This window comes from Brachyhypopomus gauderio, chromosome 2 (genome assembly GCF_052324685.1).
Source record: "Brachyhypopomus gauderio isolate BG-103 chromosome 2, BGAUD_0.2, whole genome shotgun sequence".
Taxonomy (NCBI): domain Eukaryota; kingdom Metazoa; phylum Chordata; class Actinopteri; order Gymnotiformes; family Hypopomidae; genus Brachyhypopomus; species Brachyhypopomus gauderio.
In genome coordinates this window covers 22,076,253-22,098,480 of record NC_135212.1, presented here as the reverse complement: position 1 = coordinate 22,098,480, position 22,228 = coordinate 22,076,253, and the positions used below count along the sequence as shown (strand labels likewise).

The 22,228-nt window shown below is 41.9% G+C and overlaps 1 protein-coding gene across 1 annotated transcript in view; it reads left to right on the top strand.

Moving 5' to 3' along the window:
* Positions 1-2,560: 2,560 nt before the first annotated feature.
* fkbp16 (FKBP prolyl isomerase 16) overlaps positions 2,561-22,228 on the top strand; it is a 36,296-nt gene continuing 16,628 nt past the window's right edge. The window contains exons 1-3 of the mRNA XM_076997317.1: positions 2,561-2,978; positions 3,300-3,469; positions 4,090-4,178. Coding sequence (XP_076853432.1) covers positions 2,561-2,978; positions 3,300-3,469; positions 4,090-4,178 — 677 coding nt within the window. The remainder of the gene's footprint in view (positions 2,979-3,299; positions 3,470-4,089; positions 4,179-22,228) is intronic.

The window sequence follows — 22,228 nt, the reverse complement described above, 5'->3', positions numbered from 1 at the left end:
CACACGCCAGCACGTACACACAAACGCGCGCCCCGTTCTAGAACCACTGACACGCGCTGAGAAAAAGAGACACGCGCAGAACGTTTCAGGCGTGCGCATGCGCGAACGCACAGACCGGACCGTTAATTTAACATCTGATCAAGAGTAATTGCACTTGTTGTGTCAAGATATCTAATGTAACAGATCGGATTTAATGAAACTTTAAATGTCAGTGCCTGAAGATGGAATCAAATATACCGATCAAGAGTGTAACTGTACTGGCTGATGGGAGAATGGTCTAATTATAACGCCAGTTAAAAATCGAGCAATTTTATATTCGCATGAAATGTTTTGCGAGGAAAAACTAAAAGCGTCCACGGACCTACTTACAAAAATGAAACTTGCAGCATAAAATGAAAAAAATAATTGCGGTGCACTACATTTTGGTATTTCTAAAACATAAACTAAATTTAATTAAATGAAGATTCTGCATTTAATTGGACCTAATTAATAAAACATCTGGCTTTAAACCTGTCTTTAGGTGACCAAAATGTCTTTAGGTAGTTTTAAAAGAATTTTAAATGGATTTTAAGCAGTGGTTAAATAATGGGTTAATGAGAGATGTATATTACCAAATCCCAAGTAGAGCCTTGGAACTAAGGAACATTCTTGTAGTATCTAATGCAGGTTTTGTATGTCAAATGACAATCTGAGAAACAGGGATACTTTCTGACTTGACAAACTAGGTGCGTCACTTTCAGAATGCACTGCCCAGAAAAGTGTCATTCAGACTCAGTTCTTTGTTTGCAATAGAAACATAAGTGTTCCAATATACATATGATCCTGTTCAAAACTATAGTGCTGGGGTCAACTGCAATGCCAGAGTGAACGATGGTGTGATACTGCTTGTGATACTGCTTGTCCTGAAGTGTCAAAGTGTCAAAATATCCATGAAAGTTTGATTTATGCATCCATGATCCATGAAAGCAGCTGTTTGTAGACCAGTACCTTTATGATGTTAGAAAATATTTTTGTTCTCAGATGGTAGATGGTTTTTAATATATATATATATAAATATATATATATATATATATAAATGCATGCTTTCAAAAATTATAAAAATAATATTCACCGAAGACATTAGTGTCAGCCCTTTGTGGAAGTGAAAACCATTCAGTGCTTAATCAGTTCACCCATTTCAAGAATGTAGTTGTCATTTCTACTACACTTAAATACAGTTGGAGTTTGGTTTCCAAAAAAGGAAGAAAAAAGCAGGCCTATGCAACGCTCCGCTCTATCAGTGCCATAAACAGGGCCAAGAGCCTGTAGGGAAAATACAAAGCAACCCAACGTCTCTTGTGTATTTTGCCTGTAGAGACAAGACAGGGAGCAACATGCAATCGTCATAGTTTGACTAAGAAGATTTAAGTTCACACTTGCACACAAATATATGACTGTTGATTTACAGGAAAAAAAAAACAGATAGCTACAATTCATTTTCTTTATCTGCTAAAACTGAGCTACACGACATACTGCTAAGATCTGTTTTAACATCAGGAGCAAAATATTACTAAGAAATTATTTTCAATGCTTACTTTTTTAAGTTCTCTGCTTTTGTAGTTTCTATTGATTAGGGGTTTGTCTAGCTCCTTTTTTTCTTTCTTTTTTGAATCAAAAAGTCTGCCAAGACCCAGTGTCAGGTCCTGTCTTGTCTTGATATTCACTGTAGTTCAGTCTTTAAAAAGCATGCTGTAGGCCTGGAAAAACCTGTTCATGTCTTCTTGGATTGTCTTACTGGGTCAACCATTTCCTGTGCTGAAGATTTCTATGTTCAATTTAGCTGTTGTTTGCATTTCTTTGTCATGTTACTGTCACTGTGTATTGAGCTTAATAACTCCAATTTCAATGGTTTCAAGCAAAAAAAAAATATTTAAATGAAGACACAAAAAATTAGTATATTCAAATGTGCATCTCTCTACTGCCTCACCTCTTGGTTAAATAAACTTAAATGAGGAACCACAGTGCTGTAAGGTGATGCTCCTCCAAACTCAAACATGGATCAGCGGTCCCTGAAATGTTACTGGTGGACAAGTCTATGGAAATTGCATTGTGGGGTGGCATGATGAAGTCATTAAGAAGCTTACAGACGTTTGGGCAGATTAGATTTTGGTCTTCTAATCCATCAGATTACAATTGCACAACCCTAGCGACTGAGCTTCACTCTGCAACATAGTTTACGCACACCGATCATTTCTGGCTACCCTTTCTAAGCTGGAACTGGCAGGCCTAAATGAATAGAGGAGCAACATCATCCTGACTTTATGAATAAGGAGAAATTCAGCAGCATAGTAGAGCTGCAATGTGTTTGTGATCCAATTCAGATGGCGTGTAGATAGACTGGGCTTTAGAAACCACTCCATGTTGTTAGTCATTAGTACAGGAGCGACGTGGCTGTAGCTGAATCTCACGGGCAGAAGCAGCACTCGAATCCCAGGGATCTGGCGGATCTGGCGGCACTGGCACGGAGACTGTCTGGTTTGGAAAAGCTCTGTCGATGTTATCACTTGGTCCCTGTAGAAAAATGGAACCAGACACAGTAGAAGCTGAGGACAAAGCACTGAATCTGTGGGATCTTGAAGGGAGACCAGCCATTCCAGCCGTCAAGGGCAGTGAGAGTTTACAAGCACAAGAGGACGAGCAGGATGTGGACAGCTTTTGTGGAGATGGCGATACGAGTGCTGCTGACCCAACCAGGACTAATACCTCCTCACCAAACCTCAACCTCTCCCCATCCCAAATTTCTGAGGCAGCCAATAAAGATCAGCAAAAGCTGAAAAAGACAACTGGTCTGGGCAAAACTGTCCGGTTTTCAGAGACGGAGAAAGTAGAGAAAAGGAAAAACTTGGAGGAAAGTCTTTTCCCAGACCATGGGCTTGATGAATGGACAACTACTAGTTTTGAAGAATTGTTCTCAGCAGAGGACTGGATCGACATCACTGGTAAGATGCCCACATAATCAAAGCATCCAAGCAGTCTGTGATCATAATAACTAAATTGCTCTAGTTTTCTCTTGTAGTGGTTGTGCAGTATAGCATATACTGTATTCACAAATACATCATTTTAAATGGGAAAATACAAGCATGCAACATGCACAAAATGTAGTTAATATCATGATGCCATCTCAACAAAACACTTGTTTCTTGGAACATGAAATTAAGTTGAGATTCAATAAATAGATGATCTCCTCCTCTTCTCCTTAACTCCTCCTCCTCTCCTCCTTAACTCCTCCTCCTTTCCTCTTGCACATGGCCTGCCAAAAGATGACCGCCTACTCAGGAAGAAAGTGCTCAAACCCTCACTTATGCCTGCCCTGTGCCCTGTTTGGGGTCAAGAGGTGGTTCTGAAAATGGAGGGGGTGTTAGAGGACAGGAGTGTGGTGGAAAAAGACTGTAAGCTGGTCTTTGTCATTGGGGAGGGAGATGTCAACCAGGTGAGAGACACACTAACACACACGCATGCACGCACACACACACACACACACACACACACACACACACACACACACACACACACACACACACACACACACACACACACACACACACACACCTGTCTGTGTGCAGCCTGTCACCTTGCACCTGCTCCATGTTAAGATCTCAGTGGGGAATAGTCCATGTTTTCACATGACAGACATTGTATATGTTTACATTGCCTCCTTGCACATCTGACACCAGATGGTAATTTTTTTAAGGTATAGTTTTTGCTGTTATTTTATTGGTACGTAAATGCTATAAGGTAGCCATATGTTGATTGTTCACTGCCACGCACTGCTGTAACCAAAATGACATGTGTATTTTATCATCTCCAATTCATCTTTGTTTATTTTGCACATCCTGATACAACTGTGCATAGTGAGCAGTTTATAATTTTATTTCTAATTAAGTCTATGCTCTGAAACGAAACAGAAATATTTTCTATTTATAGTGTATAAGAATTAACAATAGGCCTACCTTCTTTATTCAATACTCTACCACTTTGTAACTGTATGGTTAATAATTCTATTCTATATCGCCCTGAAAGCCTGAATGGATGACTTGTGCTTATGTGCAGGCTTTAGAGGAGTGTGTCATAACAATGTGGACGAGGGAGATCGCATTACTGCTGGCGGACTCACAGTACACCTATGGACGTCTGGGAAGGTAGGAAGGCAAATCAGGAAGGTGCATTATGCTAGAAGGTGCATGACGTCACGATCACCGTCGTGTGGGTGTCACCCACATAAACACCAAGCCCAGTTCACATGAGCACATTGAAAAGGGTCCATAAAATCTGCCCTGTGTGTGGAGAAAAATGGCTGTTTCATGGTCAAAACATAACCCTTTACAAAGAGTTAACCGGCTCCCGAAACACATCTGTGATGACACTGGTTTGTGCAACAAGACATTTTTCTTGCGACAAAGTTCTTTTGAACCTGTTGCCACTGGAGCGAAAGGCCTCTCCCTGCTAGCCTGCTAAATGAAGCGTGAACAGGAGCAGATGGCCTCCCACCCAAGCACCATTCAGGCGCTGGCCAGAGGTTCCTGCCCCTCCCTCCCAAACCTCAGGGAGCAGTGCTCCAATTTCAGCCAACGGCTCCGTTTTACTTCTCTCAATTAAAAGAGCATTGAAGTCCAAATAGTCAACACATGTCAACCCAGGTTAATTTTTTGTTATGTTTTGTTAATGTGAACATACAAATGTAATTGTCGCATGCACTGCGCAGTCATAAACTTCTACATTATTGTGTAAACGAATGGAAGTAATGGATGAATATAATCCTTATATATCCACACCCATCCACCCACACATGCTCACAGACACTAAACACAAGTGATCCATGTGACAGTTCTTCATCTGTACTGTATTAGGGCTGTGGATAACTTCCTTGAAGGACTCAAAGCAAGGTGACTGAACCAAGCAAGCAAACACACACAAACCCATGGCAATGCTCTGTGTCCGAGACAGTGTGCATCATTCAGTAGAAATGTTACAGCATAATGGTACAAACAGCCACCATATTCTGGGGACAGGCCCCTTCATGGCTTGTTTTGCTTTTTTCCTGAATGTAGTGACAACAATCGATTCTTTTTTTCAAAAAGAAATCTGAGCTTCCATCAGTGCTTTCAATGAGCAGTATGACATGGCCGTGCAGTTCCCGCATCACGGCCGCACAGCACATGGAGTCGTGTGCCGACCTTGTTTTTTAGTGCCGACTGCGTTAAGCGCGTTCTCTGTGCGTGGATGTTTGTGTGCCTGCAGCAGGGACTCAGAGGGCTCCAGAGTGATTGTTAGGCTTGGGTGAAATAGAACAGAGCCAGGCACTGATGGGACAACCCCCTGAGCGGCTCTCTCACTGGCCCTGTTATGAGTGGCCTCCTCCGGGAGCGGGGCGGTCGGGAGAGGCAGCCAGATCTGGAGTTAATGGTTGTTTTTGATGCCACTGATTAGGGCTCTATGCAGGAGAGTCAAATTTAGCCCAGCCCCTAAGGTAGACCTCACGGGCTTCTGGTGAGCAGTTTAAAAAAGAGACAAGAGCATAGTGACAGTGACTCCACGTCCTCCTGTGGCACTCATACGGGGACAATAAAAGAAAACACACACGATCATCTTAGGAAAAAAAAAAACCTCTCCGGCACTTCCTGCTCCATTGCAAGTGTGGTCTTGCTTGCTTGCTGAAAGACAAGTACAGGTGATGATTAATATGCAACAAATCCAGGCGATTCGGCAACACGTCCTGCACGCGTGCGAAAAAGGGCACTGGATGCTGCAGCTCACTCCATGGCCGAGTGTGATTAGGCCATCTGTGATGGAAAGGAGCACTCAAAGATAAATGTAATCACCAGCAACTTGTTCTCTGGCCTGGCTGTGGCAGTTTGTCAGAATGGCACTGTAGAAGCAAAAAGGTTTGGAGAGAGAGAGAGAGAGAATCTCATTTAGTCACTCTCCAGGAGCAGCGGCACGCATTGATTGAGCCCTGTTGGGAGCCCATAGCAGACAGCCCTGCCTCCTCTCTGGGCACTTCACAGCTTTTAGTGTGTGCCGTCTGCAGACAAGCTGATTCCACTAACTGGGAAAAGAACTGTGGCTCTGAAGGTGGGCGGCAACGTATTCTGTCTTCGTCTCGTTCTCCCTGTACGTCGTTCTGTCTGTCTGTCTGTCTCTCTCCTTATCTGTCTATAATTTTCCCCTTTTCTCTCACTCTCTCTCCATCTCCATTTATCTTTTCCATTCTCTTACCCCCCCTCTTACTCTCTTTCCCACAGGCCATCCCCAAATTGCTTCAAAGCCAGCATATTAACCTGCTAAGACCAAGAAAACGCTTTTGTCACTAACAATTTGGGTGTCTGAATGTGACAGGCAGTGCGGTAAGAAGGAACAGGCAGTGCAGTGAGAATTGGTAAATCAAGTTTAAAGGGCAGCCCTGGTGAAAATGAGTCGAAGATCGACGCAATACAGAGATGACTGCAACCTCAAAGCTACTTGAGCTTGAGAGAGAGAGAGAGAGAGAGAGAGGGAGACTCAGTATCCAGGTAGTTCTAAGAAGGCCTCGGCTGGATCTCAGTCTCATGCCCATGAATCAGCACGTGCACCAGATCTCAGCTCCAACCCCAAACCAACAGAGGGCGGAGCAAGCAGGAGGGCGTGGGGGCGGTCTCTCCCTTACAGACACACCCACCCCGAATGAAGCCCATTCTTCCAGAGCTGGCAAGACTGGCAGTGGTTTGTGTTGGGACAGTGCTCTACAGGGCCTTGTAGAGTATAATAATGCCATCAGCATCCAGGATGTCTCTTATAGTTTTAGTTTTTGAGTCAAAGGGGATGTTTGTCTTTAGCTCCTGGCAGGGGAGTCCTGAGAAAGACATTCAATCCTGAGAACAGCAGATAAGGTTATGCTTTGATAATGAATTTAATGATCAACCTTCAGTGATACATATTTTTTTTATTTCACGCATGCAAGAAAACCTAATGGATTATACATTTTAAGCCCAGTACAAAATAACAACACAAATGTGTGAACCATGAATTTCACACACACACACACACACACACACACACACACACACACACACACACACACACACACACACACACACACACACACACACACACACACACACACACACACACACACACACACACACACACACACACACACAGGTCAACCAGAGCTGGAACAGGCCAAACAGAGGCCAAACAGATCTGGAACAAGGCTATCATTACCAGCATGAGAAAAACAAGAACATCCTGCCTGTTCTTCTCAGTGGTGGCGGCGGATCCAGCCAGCTCCATGAGCCCAGCTAGGGAGGCGTCTCTATTTACTCTGAATCAGATGTCCCAAGCCCAGATGGTCTGGGTAGAGTGAACTGGAGTGAACCCTCTCTATACTGACACACAGCACTTAGGATTCACCCCAGGGGTGAACAGACCAAGGTGAACTGAAGGGCTGAAGTGAATGACCCAAACATTTGGCAGCAGATTCGACTATAACCACAGTGATGGGTGATTCTCCTTGTTGCTTCCTTGTTTCTGTGGTGTGGTGACGTGGTAGAGTTTGGGGTTGGAGTGATGGGGTTGTTGCTAAAGTCCTAACAGTGACCCCTGGTCTTTACTTTCAGTCAGGTGCTAAGAGCTTGATACAAGGAATCTTTGTGGAGGGCGGTGTAAGAGGCTGAAGGTTCAGAGTTCACACGGGCATTGCTTACATTCTACATGACCCTGCCCCACACTGCCTCACCCTGCCTCACCTATATGCTGTGTTTTTGCTTTTTTAATATTTTGTCAGTTTTAATAGAGTGAATGTATCACATTGATTAAGAATAATAGACACTGAACCATTGCTATTTTAACCATAGCAATATCTCAAAGCTCAAGACTCTTGGATAGGGCAGGATAATGCAACATTCTGAGATACACTTCTCCCTTTCAGAGAGCAACGGAGGTTACTGAGGTTGCCATTTGTATTCGATGCATTACCAATGTCACGACCAAGAAGTCTTTCAGGTGCTTTACAGACTACAGAACAGAACACATCATGAATCTGTATTTTTAAAGCCAGACAAGCAGTGCCTAATGACTTCTATCATTCTCCTAGGGAAAGGTTCAATGCAGCATTAGAACCATGTCTAAGGAAATAAGATAATGAGTGCAGACAGATTAGTCCTATGAGCAAATAGCACAGTGTGTATCAGTGAGTGTGTGACATAGAAGGGACGAAACTGACCCTCATCTGAATGACAAACAGTATAATCTGGAGTATGTGGGTGCTGGAGCCGTTGATTAAAATCTCACCGGCACGCTGACATATGACGCATCCTTGCACACTGAACACATGGACCTACATGTGCTCAGGCGTCTGCTCACACACGCACATTCACGCACACGCTCACACACACACACACACACACACACACACACACACACACACACACACACACACACACACTGTTAAGCAGCCAAGTGATGAGTCTGTTCACAGCAGGGTTTTAAATGAATAAACGCAAAGTCCTGATGACTTACTTCCATTTGCCAAATCTTGATAATGAGTAGACTAGCAGCCATGCAGAAGGAGGCAGTGGCTCCTGCTAGTCTGTCTTGAGCTGCTTGGCCCTGTGAAGTCAGAGGCTAAAGTCTCCACAGCAGACGGCCAGTCAATAACACATTTGGGTGTTATCAAATACCATTTAGTCTCCACTGTTACACGCTTGAAGAATTTAGACAGAAACATTAAAATTCAAGGTGGTACATTTGTTTAAGAAAGACGTTTGCACGGGTGATTAGAATACCTGTCATATCTAACATTACCATCCATGTAGCCAACTGTAACATCAACAGCATTTATGATAGCATTTTATCTGCTTAAGCTTATGGGTTTAAAGGTTGGGTTTATGCCAACCACAAATTCTTAGACACACCCCAAATTCTCAGCAAAATAAAGCAGTGTTACTTGCACAAATGTAGAAATACACTACACTCAGTATCGCAGTCAGAGTTTTGCGTTGTGTGTTTGGATCAAGTTGAGAATTCACATGATGTTACCGAGTGATCCTATCAGTACACTGTGATTCAGATCACATGCACTTCACCTGTAGTTTAGATCAGGGTGAGAAACTCCAGCAAGGGTTTGTACAGGGTTTGTTCGGACATGACTGTTCAGATATGGCTAACTGACAAATGACGGTAGTTTAATACAAAGTTTGCCATATTCATAAAAATAGTGATTTTTATTTGTACATCAACAAAACACTATGCATTTTAGTATAACAAGTAATACATCAAGCTTTTGCTATAGAGAGCGCTCCAGTTGTAATTGTGTGTGTCCAGACAACGTGAAACAAACAGGCCATATGAGATCAGCGGGACTCATTGAGCTCATTATATTGGTTAGATAGCGTACGGTGATGCACACACGTGTCATTATGAGCATGTGTTGTGTGCATCTCGGAGGTGTGTGTGTATATGACTCAGAGCAGATGACCAATCCCAGTCAATGTGCAATATCCTTCAAGACAGTGTGCTCGCGCATGACTGTGTCATGCTAAAGGTTTAAGAATGGGGAAGAATACCGGGTGTATTTGGACACATGATTGTGAGCTACACCACATAGCTTTCTGGACCAGCTACAGTCTGATATGACCAGCTACAGTCTGCCGTGTCAGGCTATATGCTACAGTGTCCAGCTATCTGCTAGTTTCCAGCTATATGTTACTGTGTCCAGCTGTACACTCCCGTACACAGATATATACTACCATACCCATCTATACACTAATATGCCAAGCCATATGTTACCACACCCAATACTCTACCAAGCCTGAGCTGGACACCTCACTCTGGTTCTCTGCAGGCATTCTAGATTAAATGTACCTGCAGAACTGCTGGAGGTTTGACAGATTAGGTGAGTCATGTGATTTGAGAGCAGAAGGGACTGGCAGTCTGACGCTTCCCTGAGATGCCTATTGAAAAGTGAGACAGAGCCACTCCCAGTTCTCACGCAGCAGGTATCTGCCTGCTCCGAGGAAGCACACACTCACACACAGCTATGCTGACACAAGGGCAGTCACAGATACAATTACACCCCTTAATAACAAAGATGGATCAGGTGTCCAAAGATCATACGCACGATCATACATATTCATACATAGACACACATACACATACTGCTTTAACTGGCAAATGACTAAATGTTTTTACTTGGCGTGGGAGCAAGGTCCTGTGTGCCTGAATCACTGCCTCCTCGTGGATCCCCACATGCGGCCTTGCTAATCTCCCATCCCCCTTAGTGTTTATTCTCTTATCCTGCTCTTCTACGCTCTTATCTTACACATTGACAGAAGCGTCGCTGTACCACGATAACCGTCCCCATCTCCACTTCTGCTTTTTTTTTCCATTTACTTTTCTGCCTGATTCTCCAGCACTGTACTGAGGACTGTTACACTCCATTGTGTTTGCCTTTCTCTGTAGGAAGCTCCAATCAGAAATCTGGTCTGAGGTCAGCATGGAGTAATGGAGTGTTGTAGAGGCCTTATCATCTGATGCATCTTAACAGTATGACAAAGTTAACGTCCACTGTGAAAACAACCCCACAAGATTCAACTGAAGAGCACAGCATTCAGGAGCTTTATCACAGATGACTAATAGACCCAAACAGGGAGAATAGCCTACTAAAACAACCCTGCAGCAGCCCAGACCCCAAGCTTCCTACAGGAGGGCGGTGGTGTGTTTTAGTGGGGGAGGTGGAGCATCCTAAAGGGGGGTGGAGGTGTAGTTTAGTGTAGGAGGTAGAGTGTCCTAAAGGGGGGTGGTGGTGTTTTAGTGGGGGAGGTGGAGCGTTCTAAAGGGGGGTGGTGGTGTGTTTTAGAGGGGGAGGTGGAATGTCCTACATGAGGGTGATGGTGTGGTTTAGTGGGGGGTTGGAGCATCCTACATGAGGGTGATGGTGTGGTTTAGTGGGGGGGTGGAGCATCCTACATGAGGGTGATGGTGTGGTTTAGTGTGGGGGTGGAGCGTCCTACATGAGGGTGATGGTGTGGTTTAGTGGGGGGGTGGAGCATCCTACATGAGGGTGATGGTGTGGTTTAGTGTGGGGGTGGAGCGTACTACATGAGGGTGATGGTGTGGTTTAGTGGAGAGGTGGAGCATCCTACGTGAGGGTGATGGTGTGGTTTAGTAGGGGGGGTGGAGCGTCCTACGTGAGGGGGGGGTGGAGCTTTTTGTTTCTCTGCTTGCGGCAGTGTTCTGGCTGTGGTTTGACCTACTGAAAGTAAAAGCAAACACAATGGTCATTTACAGGAAGCCTGATGATACTAAAGACAGCTACACTAAAACCCGAATGAGACAATGCTTCAAGGCATGCAAGGGTGAAAGTACAGCACTATGATAACCGTCTCAGAAAATACCGCGGTATCACGGTTATCACGGTATCACAGTTAGTTTGTATATTATAAAAGATACACTGACCCTTAAAGAAATTACAACAAGTTTTTTTTGTTCAATTAACTATTTATTGTAGAAACCTGCAACTATTGTATACAAAATGTCTCCTTTAAAAAAAATAAGCTGTAAACATGTTTATATAAATACTGCAAAATTAGAGAAACCTAAATCATGGATTTCAGTACAATTATTTAAGTTTAAATTATTTAATATCTGATAAACTCAACCTGGGTCAGTGATCAACAACTGTTGTAAACGTCCGTTGTACTGCCAAGTTAGAATATAACCAGATACTGCAGAAAGAGAGGATTTATTTCTGACATCATCACAATAGAGATTTCTATTTTAAGGCTTTCACACCGAGTCTGGTTTTAACATATGAAAAATAGGCACGTTAGAATTTGAAAATGAACGCATGTCAATTAATGGCGTCTTTCACATCCAGTGAAAGCAAGGACCATAAAAAGCTAGGTTTATTCTTTTCACTAGTGACCGTAGCGCGCGACTCCGCACAGTTCTTTTGTATTACGTTAACAAATAGGAGCCTCTTGTAATTCCAGGACGAAACATGAGAGAACGTGAAGACGTTAAGATTGGGCGTTTTGAAAATAAACAACCATTAAATAATGTGATGAAAAAGCGAATTATTTCGAGTATATGTATAAATATGTAACTTTATTAAGTTTAAGGTGCTGGGAAATATTGAAACGGACCTTTAAAATGACGTACAAGTGCTTTAATTCCACCTTGTAAAGGTGTATGAACCCTGCAAATATGACTTTGTTCATTGCGCTGAGGCGCGCGCAGTTACAAAATTCGAGAGGTGCACGACCTCGCTAATCGACAGCGCGTGAGACCCTCGCGCACGGGCGGAGTCACCGCGATTACGTCATTTTCGCCGCTGACATTAGTTTAGCTTTTTTTGTTAAAAAAATTGTTAATTCTGATACACTTTCTGCTATTCTCACCGCTGTGCTGAGTAGCTGAACCGGAGCGGAGTTGCGCATGCGCGGGTCAGTTTCTCCGCTGGCTTGCTTTTTACCGGTAATAAGCAAACGCACACGGTATGATAACCGTGCATTTTAATACCGTGATATACCGTGAAACCGGTTACCGCTGCAACCCTAACACACACACACACACACACACACACACACACACACACACACACACATACAGGAGTACATACATACATATACAGTATATATACACTACCATTCAAAAGTTTGGGGTCACCTAGACAATTTTGTGTTTTCCTTGAAATCTCATACTTTTATTTATCAAATGAGTTGCAAAATGAATAGAAATATAGTCCAGACATTGACAAGGTAGAAATAATGTTTTTTTTTTATTTGAAATAATTTTCTACTTTAAACTTTGCTTTCGTCAAAGAATGCTCCCTTAGCAGCAATTACAGCATTGCAGACCTTTGGCATTCTAGCTGTTAATTTGCTGGGGTAATCTGGAGAAATTTCACCCCATGCTTCCAGAAGCCGCTCCCACAAGTTTGATTGGGTTAATGGGCACTTTTTTCGTACCATACGGTCAAGCTGCTCCCACAACAGCTCAATGGGGTTGAGATCTGGTGACTGCGCTGGCCACTCCATTACCGATAAAACACCAGCTGCCTGCTTCTTCTCTAAATAGTTTGTGCATAATTTGGAGGTGTGCTTTGGGTCATTGTCCTGTTGCAGGATGAAATTGGCTCCAATCAAGCGCTGTCCACAGGGTATGGCATGGTGTTGCAAAATGGAGTGATAGCCTTCCTTATTCAAAATCCCTTTTACCTTGTTAAAATCTCCCACTTTACCAGCACCAAAGCAACCCCAGACCATCACATTACCTCCACCATGTTTGACAGATGGTGTCAGGCACTCTTCCAGCATCTTTTCAGTTGTTCTGCGTCTCACAAATGTTTGTCTGTGTGATCCAAACACCTCAAACTTCATCTGTCCATAACACTTTTTTCCAATCTTCCTCTGTCCAATGTCTGTGTTCTTTTGCCCATATTAATCTTTTTCTTTTATTAGCCAGTCTCAGATATGGCTTTTTCTTTGCCACTCTGCCCTGAAGGCCAGCATCCCGGAGTCGCCTCTTCACTGTAGACGTTGACACTGGCGTTTTGCGGGTACTATTTAATGAAGCAGCCAGTTGAGGACCTGTGAGGCATCGATTTCTCAAACTGGAGACTCTAATGTACTTGTCTTCTTGCTCAGTTGTGCAGCGGGGTCTTCCATTTCTCCTTCTACTCTGGTTAGAGCCTGTCTGTGCTCTCCTCTGAAGGGAGTAATACACACCATTGTAGGAAATCGTCAGTTTCTTGGCAATGTCTCGCATGGAATAGACTTCATTTCTCAGAACAAGAATAGACTGTCAAGTTTCAATTGAAAGTTGTTTTTTTCTGGCCATTTTGTGAGTTTAATCGAACCAACAATTGTAATGCTCCAGATTCTCAACTAGCTCAAAGGAAGGTCAATTTTATAGCTTCTCTAATCAGCAAAACTGTTTTCAGCTGTGTTAACCTACTTGCACAAGGGTTTTCAAGGGTTTTCTAAAAGTCCAATAGCCTCCTTACACAGTTAGCAAACACAATGTACCATTAGAACACTGGAGTGATGGTTGTTGGAAATGGGTCTCCATACATCTATGTAGATATTGCATTAAAAATCAGATGTTTACAGCTAGAATAGTCATTTACCACATTAATAATGTATAGAGTGTATTTTTGATGCATTTAATGTTAGCTAAATTGAAAAAAAAAACTGCTTTTCATTCAAAAATAAGAACATTTCTAAGTGACCCCAATATATATAAGGAGCACATTCTTCTTTGATATACAACTTTGTCCTACCACCTGATTAACGTTCTGCTCCACCCCTGACGTGTGAAGAAACATCTACAGAAAAGTAAAAAAAAAAAAAAAACTGAGACGACAGTACAGCTTTAGAAATGCAATAAACAATAACATATGTACTAGATAACTTCTTAAGCAAAATAAGGTTCCAACAAAATAAGGTTCACAGCTCCGTGTTCCTCGGAAGCAGAATATGTAAACAACGCACATGAGGGCATCAAAGGAATGAATCGAAACTAGCTAGCGGTGGTACGCTAACGACAGCTAGCGTCGCCACAGTGGGCGGAAATTATCATACAGTTAAGCCCGCCCACTAAGAGGGAAGATATGATTGGTCAATTTTACTGTCATTTGAAACTGGTATTGCGCTGAATTATAACTGCCAAGCCCTCTGTAAACGAACAGGGGGCATCACAATCCTGATAGGGGGAGACACAGGCTCACAGGCTTCCACTTAACCCCTCACCTTCCAACACAGATTGAATAGACACGGGCGAATAATTTATTTGCTTATATTTTTGTAATTGTTTAGATGTCGATGGTCAAACTGTAAGTAGATAAAATAAAATTGGATAAATTATATTATATATATTTATGTTTTAAGAATATTTTAGGCCTTTTGAGAGGGCGTAGAGGGCCCTGACGGTTCCCCACTGATACAGTGATATATATATATAAACATGTGCAATGAGGCACAGATCTTCTCAATGCCCTGATATACTCTCCACCAATATACTCACTTTGAATTGTTATCGATGGAGTCAGAATTATGGGCAGCAAATTTACTGCAGTAATCCTCCGGTCCTGAGTATCATGACAAGAGGAAGTCAGAGAGTCAGAGAAAGGCAACAATAAAAAGAGACTCATTAATGTACTGAACTTGCTAACTCACTTCTGTAATTTTTCTATTATTTCATAAGTAACAGCCACATTAGTGAATAGTTATTTTGTTTAGACTCAGATAGGAAATTATGTGGCTGTGGGACTAAGAAAGTGGTTCCACAGTGTAAACAGGTGACAAATTTCTTCACAATTAAGCTGTACCAAAATATTACAGCTCAACTGAGACCAACCTCCTGTTTATACAGCAGAGTTTTCACCCATGTATGTGGTAAAATGTTGATATTTGTTTGTGCTGCATGGATACAAATTCTGTGAAGTGCTATATTTGACAGAAATGACGTGATGTGCATGTAACACCTGTGAGGAAATGCTGTATTGATATTTACTCCTGTTTCTCCAAAGCTCCCTGTTAAGCTCCCCAGTGATCTGTTCACTTTGTGTTACTAAATAGGAAACCATAATAAAGAAACACTGCCATCTCAGAGCCTCGGTGTCAAGGTGCACACTAAAGGCTAGAATGTTTAGAATGTTGCCTTTTGTTAATGTATAGCTCATAACAACAATCTGCCCATGAACATGTCCTAACAAATGTTTACTCAGAGAGGACAAAGACCTCCACCACTAAAGTCATTTATACTGTGTGGAACAACACTGCCTTGTCAACGGAGATGAGATATCTGTGACTAGCTAAACTTTCTGTGCACACAGACAGCTGAGGTTAAAGTACACTTGTATTTCTTCTTGGTATTGTTTGATATTTAAGCGCATAGTATTTTGACGTGACCGTTGGAGACACATGAAGAGAGTGATCAGACTTACATTAGTGTCTCCTGAGCCTTCTGGAAGTGTGTTGAAAAACACATGTATTGTCACCATCTGTCTGTTTTCATAGCTGTCCTTGATGCTTAACATGACTTTGCGCTCCCAAGATGTGTATGATTAGGTCGCACAGCTAAAGTCTCATCACCTTGTGTCCACCAAGTTTGAATGCACACTAATTAGGAAGATGATGCAAATGAAAGAGCAACAGACATGGAATGAGAGAAATTATTGATTGCATCTACCATAACGACCGCCTGACTTTCTGTTAATGAGAAGATGTCTGTTAGGTAACGAGAAAAAACCCTACACACACACACACACACACACACACACACACACACACACACACACACACACACACACACACACACACACACACACACATAAGGAACAGCTGTGTCTAGAATGCACCAAGTCTGTAGTGAGAGCTCCATCGCTATTGGTCAGACATCTTAACCTGTGTGTGCACATGTCTCTTGGTATCACATACTTGTCTCCTTTTGAGATAGGAGACTTGTGGCAGGATAGTGCCATGCAGAGCTAACAATCCCCCCCCTTGAACACACACGCTCACACACACGCACACTCAACACACACGCTTACGCACAGTATGCAGTGAGTCAGAGAGGAAGACGTCAGATCATCGTCACTAGCCCTCTTCATCAGTATTCACCTCAATTCATCACATACACACACACACACACACACATACACACACACACACACACACACACACCGCCAAAGCAAAAACTAAATAGTGACTCTCCAAACTGGGAAAGTATAAAAATAAACAGTCCCTGCTGAAAATTATTTACCTAAGTAGCATCATGAGATGTGAACAGTATGTTCTACTTCAAAGTAGCGTTGGTCAACCAGCAGAAAGTGCCGTCTTTCTCTTATTTTATGCAGTGCCTTTATGGAAAATGGCAATAATATGCATGTAAACTGCTACAATATTAGTTTGGCTGACACAAAAATGTAGGAGTATTTCACAGGACCAATATGTAGTGTTAACATCAACAGAGAGAGAATCGTCAGAGCCACTGACTGACAATGTAGCTACGGTAGCCAAAGCTAAGCTCGTTATCCCCGAAACATGTGCACATTGCTCAGGAAAAAAACACTGCACAGTTGGAGTTCACAAAATGGAGTAAATTCATTTAAGTGGGTAGGCCATATGGTTTCTGTTACATAAAACAGCTAGTGAGCTAAAAAGCTACTAGCTAGGAGTGGGCATGAGTAATGTTACTCGATTTGCACATCAGAGTTTGGTCAATGTTAATTGGATTCTTAAAGCAGTACAAATGCAATACAAAAACATCAATAAGAATAAGAAGAAAAAGAAGAAAAGGTAGAAGAAAAGAGGCTATTGCGGTACTGTAGACTATTATTCACTACTCCTGATATAAGGCATTTCAGATCCTTGCTGGGGACTTTCTAAAACATAATGTCAATCCATTTTAACACATTAAAACACTGCAAAAACAGTAAATGATATGTACCAGAAATACAATAACTGTTAGTGAGAAAACACTGTTATTACGGGTTTGTCTGCAACCAAAAACTGCAACGCCCTGATTGGGGCTTTCAGGATATATTTCTCAAACCCCTCTGCAGGAGATTGATCGTTATTTGACCCAATTACTGCTGCTGAAGCCTGCAGTGACCCCATTGGCTGTAGGACTAGTCACGTCTGTGTTCCAGCCCCCAACATGCAGCTCTGCTGACATATGCCCATCCAACAGCAATCTGAAGATGAGGGATCCAAAACTCCAAACCAATAACACGACTGCAATTATCTTCCAGATGAGGAGCACTCCCTGACAGCTAAGATCTAAGTAGGGCAGTCATGGCCTAGCGGTTAGGGAACTGGTCTTGTGACCGGAGGGTTGCAGGTTCGATTCCCAGACCTGAGGCCATGACTGAGGTGCCCCTGAGCAAGGCCCTAACCCTCAATTGCTCACTTGTATAAAAATGAGATAAAAAGTCGCTCTGGATTAGGGCGTCTGCCAAGTGCCATAAATGTAAATGTAAGTAAGCTAAGATCCTGTGAGACATTCAGATCCTGACAGACAAGCAAGTAATGTGAAATGCTAACGTGAATGTTGCCCCAGTGGCGATAAGGAAACTTAAGGAGTATGACATCTATGCTGGAAATGTGGCTCCGAATCCCCCATATCCCAGAACTGACAATAATCTCAGTCCATAAGAGCACCATCATAGCAACAGCAAAAATACTACCATGCACCATCAAACCCCCAGGTCTCTGACCCTTTGGATCTTGTCTGGTGTGCTAGACCCAGTGATTAGTTCTTGTGTCTTTATTATTGTTTCTGTGCTGTCCATCAGTGCTGACTTTATCATTGTTAGGACTGTCTTATTTCCACCCCATCCGCTATCTGCCAGTATTTCTCTCCAGGCAGGTGCTTATCCTCTCATGGAACCTCTTCATGTGTTTGAGGCACTCTCACATCAGAGCATACTTAGGGGCTACTGGACACTATTCATACATGTTTCATGACTACATTTTGTAGGCTCCTCCCGTTCTCCTTCTGACTGGGGTACAGACATTGGATGTTGGATTTTGGATGGAGCGTTCTATGCACTGTGAGGGCTTTTGTGGTCTTGATGTCAGCCACCTCCAGCTGTTGTCGTGACCTGCCTGATGTTCTTGCAGGATGTGTATTGACTGGCAGGTGCACACGTGTTTATGGCTTTGATCTTCTTATTATTAGCTGTGGAACGGTCTCACCCTGTGCAGGCAGTTCTGGTTTCTGTCCCTTTGTAGCTCAATTTCCTCATCCAGGGGAATTGGATCAATTCTCTCAATCCAAAGGAAATACTCACATTGAGCACATCTCACTAGCCTGAATGACATTCCAGTGTCCTTCCTGTAGATCCTGGTCAGATGGAAGTTTCTTTAGCCAGTAAACATAGACCATATCAAGCCCACAATCATAGACATCTGCTGTTGTAATGCTGACTAGTTCCTGCTCCGAGAGATTGTGGGCACTGAGCACTGATGTTTCGTGATGATTCATTCTGTCATATGTTCTTCCAGCACTGATGGATTTAGTAGCATTAATTGAGAGAATACTTGGATAGTTAATTGGTGAAAAGATAAACACCAGAGAACAGGTTATGATTTACAATGTTGCAAATAGCTAGTGAGAGAGTATAGTGAGTATAGACCTACTGGCTTGCTAGAAATCTGTATGACATTTTTAGGATGCTTTGAAATTATAATCAGTGGTAGGTTCAGATTTGAACTAGGCATAATATAGGTTTGAGCAAGGTAAATATATTCTTCTTTCTTGTCTGTCATTCACATGAAGATGAAAGATGCAACTTAAATTTTACTTAACGTAATTTAACTGCCAATTGTTCCAATTGTATCAGTAAGATAAAATTGCTCCAGAGAGACCATTCCTGCAGGATGTCATATCATGGGGGTGCTCTGGGTCATATAAATGTATTAATCAGTAGTGATATTTTACACATTTGCCAGATAATTATATGCAAAAGGAACATATGTAAAAATATTTTTAATCAACTTATTTTGTTTGACAGTTAACTAATGTCAGTTTGTTAGACTGGAATTATTCTGTTAAGTTCTGGGGGTTTTCAGTGTTTCCAGCTGCTCTTGACTTTAGGAGAATATGTTTTTCAAACAGGGACAGAGTACATTGCATAAACAGACGAATTGTCTGTAAGTCGAGTGTGCTTTCGAAAATGTGAAAATCAAGAACAACTGGACATGCCAAGTCAGTCCTAAAATGTGTCCAAATACAAAAAGAATGCAATGCCTTTTTAATTGTTTATCAAAGTTATATTTCAGATATGGTAATTAGAAAACACTTAGGCTCTAATGTTAAGCATTGCCAAGATGTTTCAATATTAAATTAATGTAATGTAAATTCTGTAAAAACCAACGCTATCTTGCACTGTTTGGGCTTTGAAAAGCTAAAGCTCTTTGGTATTTGGCCAAAATGCTCTTCAATACGACAAAATATGTCTACGTTGGAAACTGGTCAGAAATGTAAAATCTCTTTTAAATGTGTAGTATTATGACTTTGAAGAATATTAGGTTTAATGTAATTTATTTTCTTTTAAAAATATCACATAATTACAGATCAAATATATTACATTATACTTTTGTGGCCCATGAATTTCCACCATTGCTGACAAAAGGGAAATATACACTAAGGACGTTTTTCCAGACAGACATAGAAAAGAAATGGTGGTGTCGTGTTCCTATGATAGAGGCAGCCCGTGAAGAAGAAATGACTCAAGTTACTTCACAGGTGATATATTTTTCATGGCAGTTTTATCCTTACTTCACTTCTTGCAATGCAGCTGATGAGGATTAAATAAGGTTTATCAGTTCAAAACTAGACCAATGTGTTTCTACTGAATTATCCAGACTCCACAGAAACACACTGTTTTGAAATGGAACTGTGTTTTTCAGTTAAACAGGCCTTGAACCAAAATGTTGACCTTGATCATTAACAGCATAGCAATGAAAACACTTTATTATGTGCTGGATACTATTTCAACCTTTGCAAGAGCAAGATAATAGGATGTTCCTATAGCTAGTTCTCCTTTTACTGAGTAACTGAATTTTATATATAGAATTTATATAAACATAATCGATATTTATATAAATATAAATCAATTTTACACAAACACAAAAAGTATATTTTATGTTCATCCACATTCTCAAATGTGTTGCATAAAAATAAAAATGTAGCATGTTCTATGGTGTTCAAAACGAATAAAATTAATTTTTACGACTTAACTAATAAGCTACTGTATTACTGTACTCTTATTTTGCTTTTAGCCGAGAACAAATGCCAATCTTTAACATTTTCAGAAACCAAAATAATTACCACACAATCCAAACAAAATCAACAGAGGCAGATGTACCTGGTCATTAGATAAGACAATTGAAGTAAACATCAGTGTAAACAATTGTTGTCGTAATTGTCAGGTTTCCTCTGTCCTCCCAGCATGGACAAGGTAATATCTGCATGTACTTCCTGCACATGTCAGTATGAGATGGAGCAGAAGCACTATAGCGCAATCATCCCTCAGAGTGTCATCCAGAACAAGCTGTACACATGTCACGCACTCACACACCCACACACACACACACACACACACACACACACTCTCTCACCAGTAGCCCATAAACCAGTGGGGGGAGGATGGCGCCGGTGGCTACAGGGCTGAGTATGAGTTGACGTTAAAAGGCTGAGGAAGCCTGCTCTGCATTATACGAGCACTTCTGATGAGCTCTCCCCCAGAGGCACAGACCCCCACCACCGCCTTCATCCCCACCATCCACTCTCCCCTCCGCCTCGGCACATAAAAAACAAACAATACTGTAAACACTGACAAGCAAGCACGCCTACCGCATATAATAGACGGCATAAAAGGCTAGGCCGGCCCCTGGAATGCTGTCGGTAATAGTCTGCCCCTGTTGCAGTAAACGAGGGATGGTGAAAGGGAAAACAGCTGTGACACCACGCTGAACTGGGGATTAAAGCTAAGCCGTCCTTTGTCTGCCTCTGATGATGTGGTGTGCTCAGACACATCTTGAAAGAAATAGTCTGTCCAAAATGAAATAAGACTGAACAAAATTGTCCACAGGAAGCCTCAATATGTCTGTTTTTCTATACTTTTATGCGATTAGTTGTAGAACCCACCCACACCTCTTAATATGTACACTACCAGGTTATTGCTATGGCAACTGATCTGAGGAATATACTCAGATCGCAAACCCTATTGGACCCGCAGGATAAAACCAACACTGTAAGGTGGCACCTATTTGTTACTGCAGCAACCCCCCAGTTAGACGGTGGGGCAGATGCATTGACAAAGCACAGGAAGTACTGAGCAAGAAACTTGTAGTGGTTCTTAGGTAAGAGAATGATGTCACCACTGCAGTGAGACGGTCCCTACAGAGATGACAGAGAGATTAATTTGTACCCTGACTGATCCCCCTGCTATATTTTTGGCATCAATTATGTTATCACGTAGACGTGAGGGAATAAACACTGTATGGAAGTTCACAATTCTGCTGGTTAATCATGAAAGCGAACTTGGTTTGGAATTTACATATAGATTTAAGAACCAATAAAAAGCTCAAGAAACCATATATTTTTTTCAAATTTGACAAAATATTAAAGAATCCTGTTTAGTTTAGCAACTGTCACGTCTGTTCTTATGAGAGTGTTTAAAAACCTATTGTACATATTA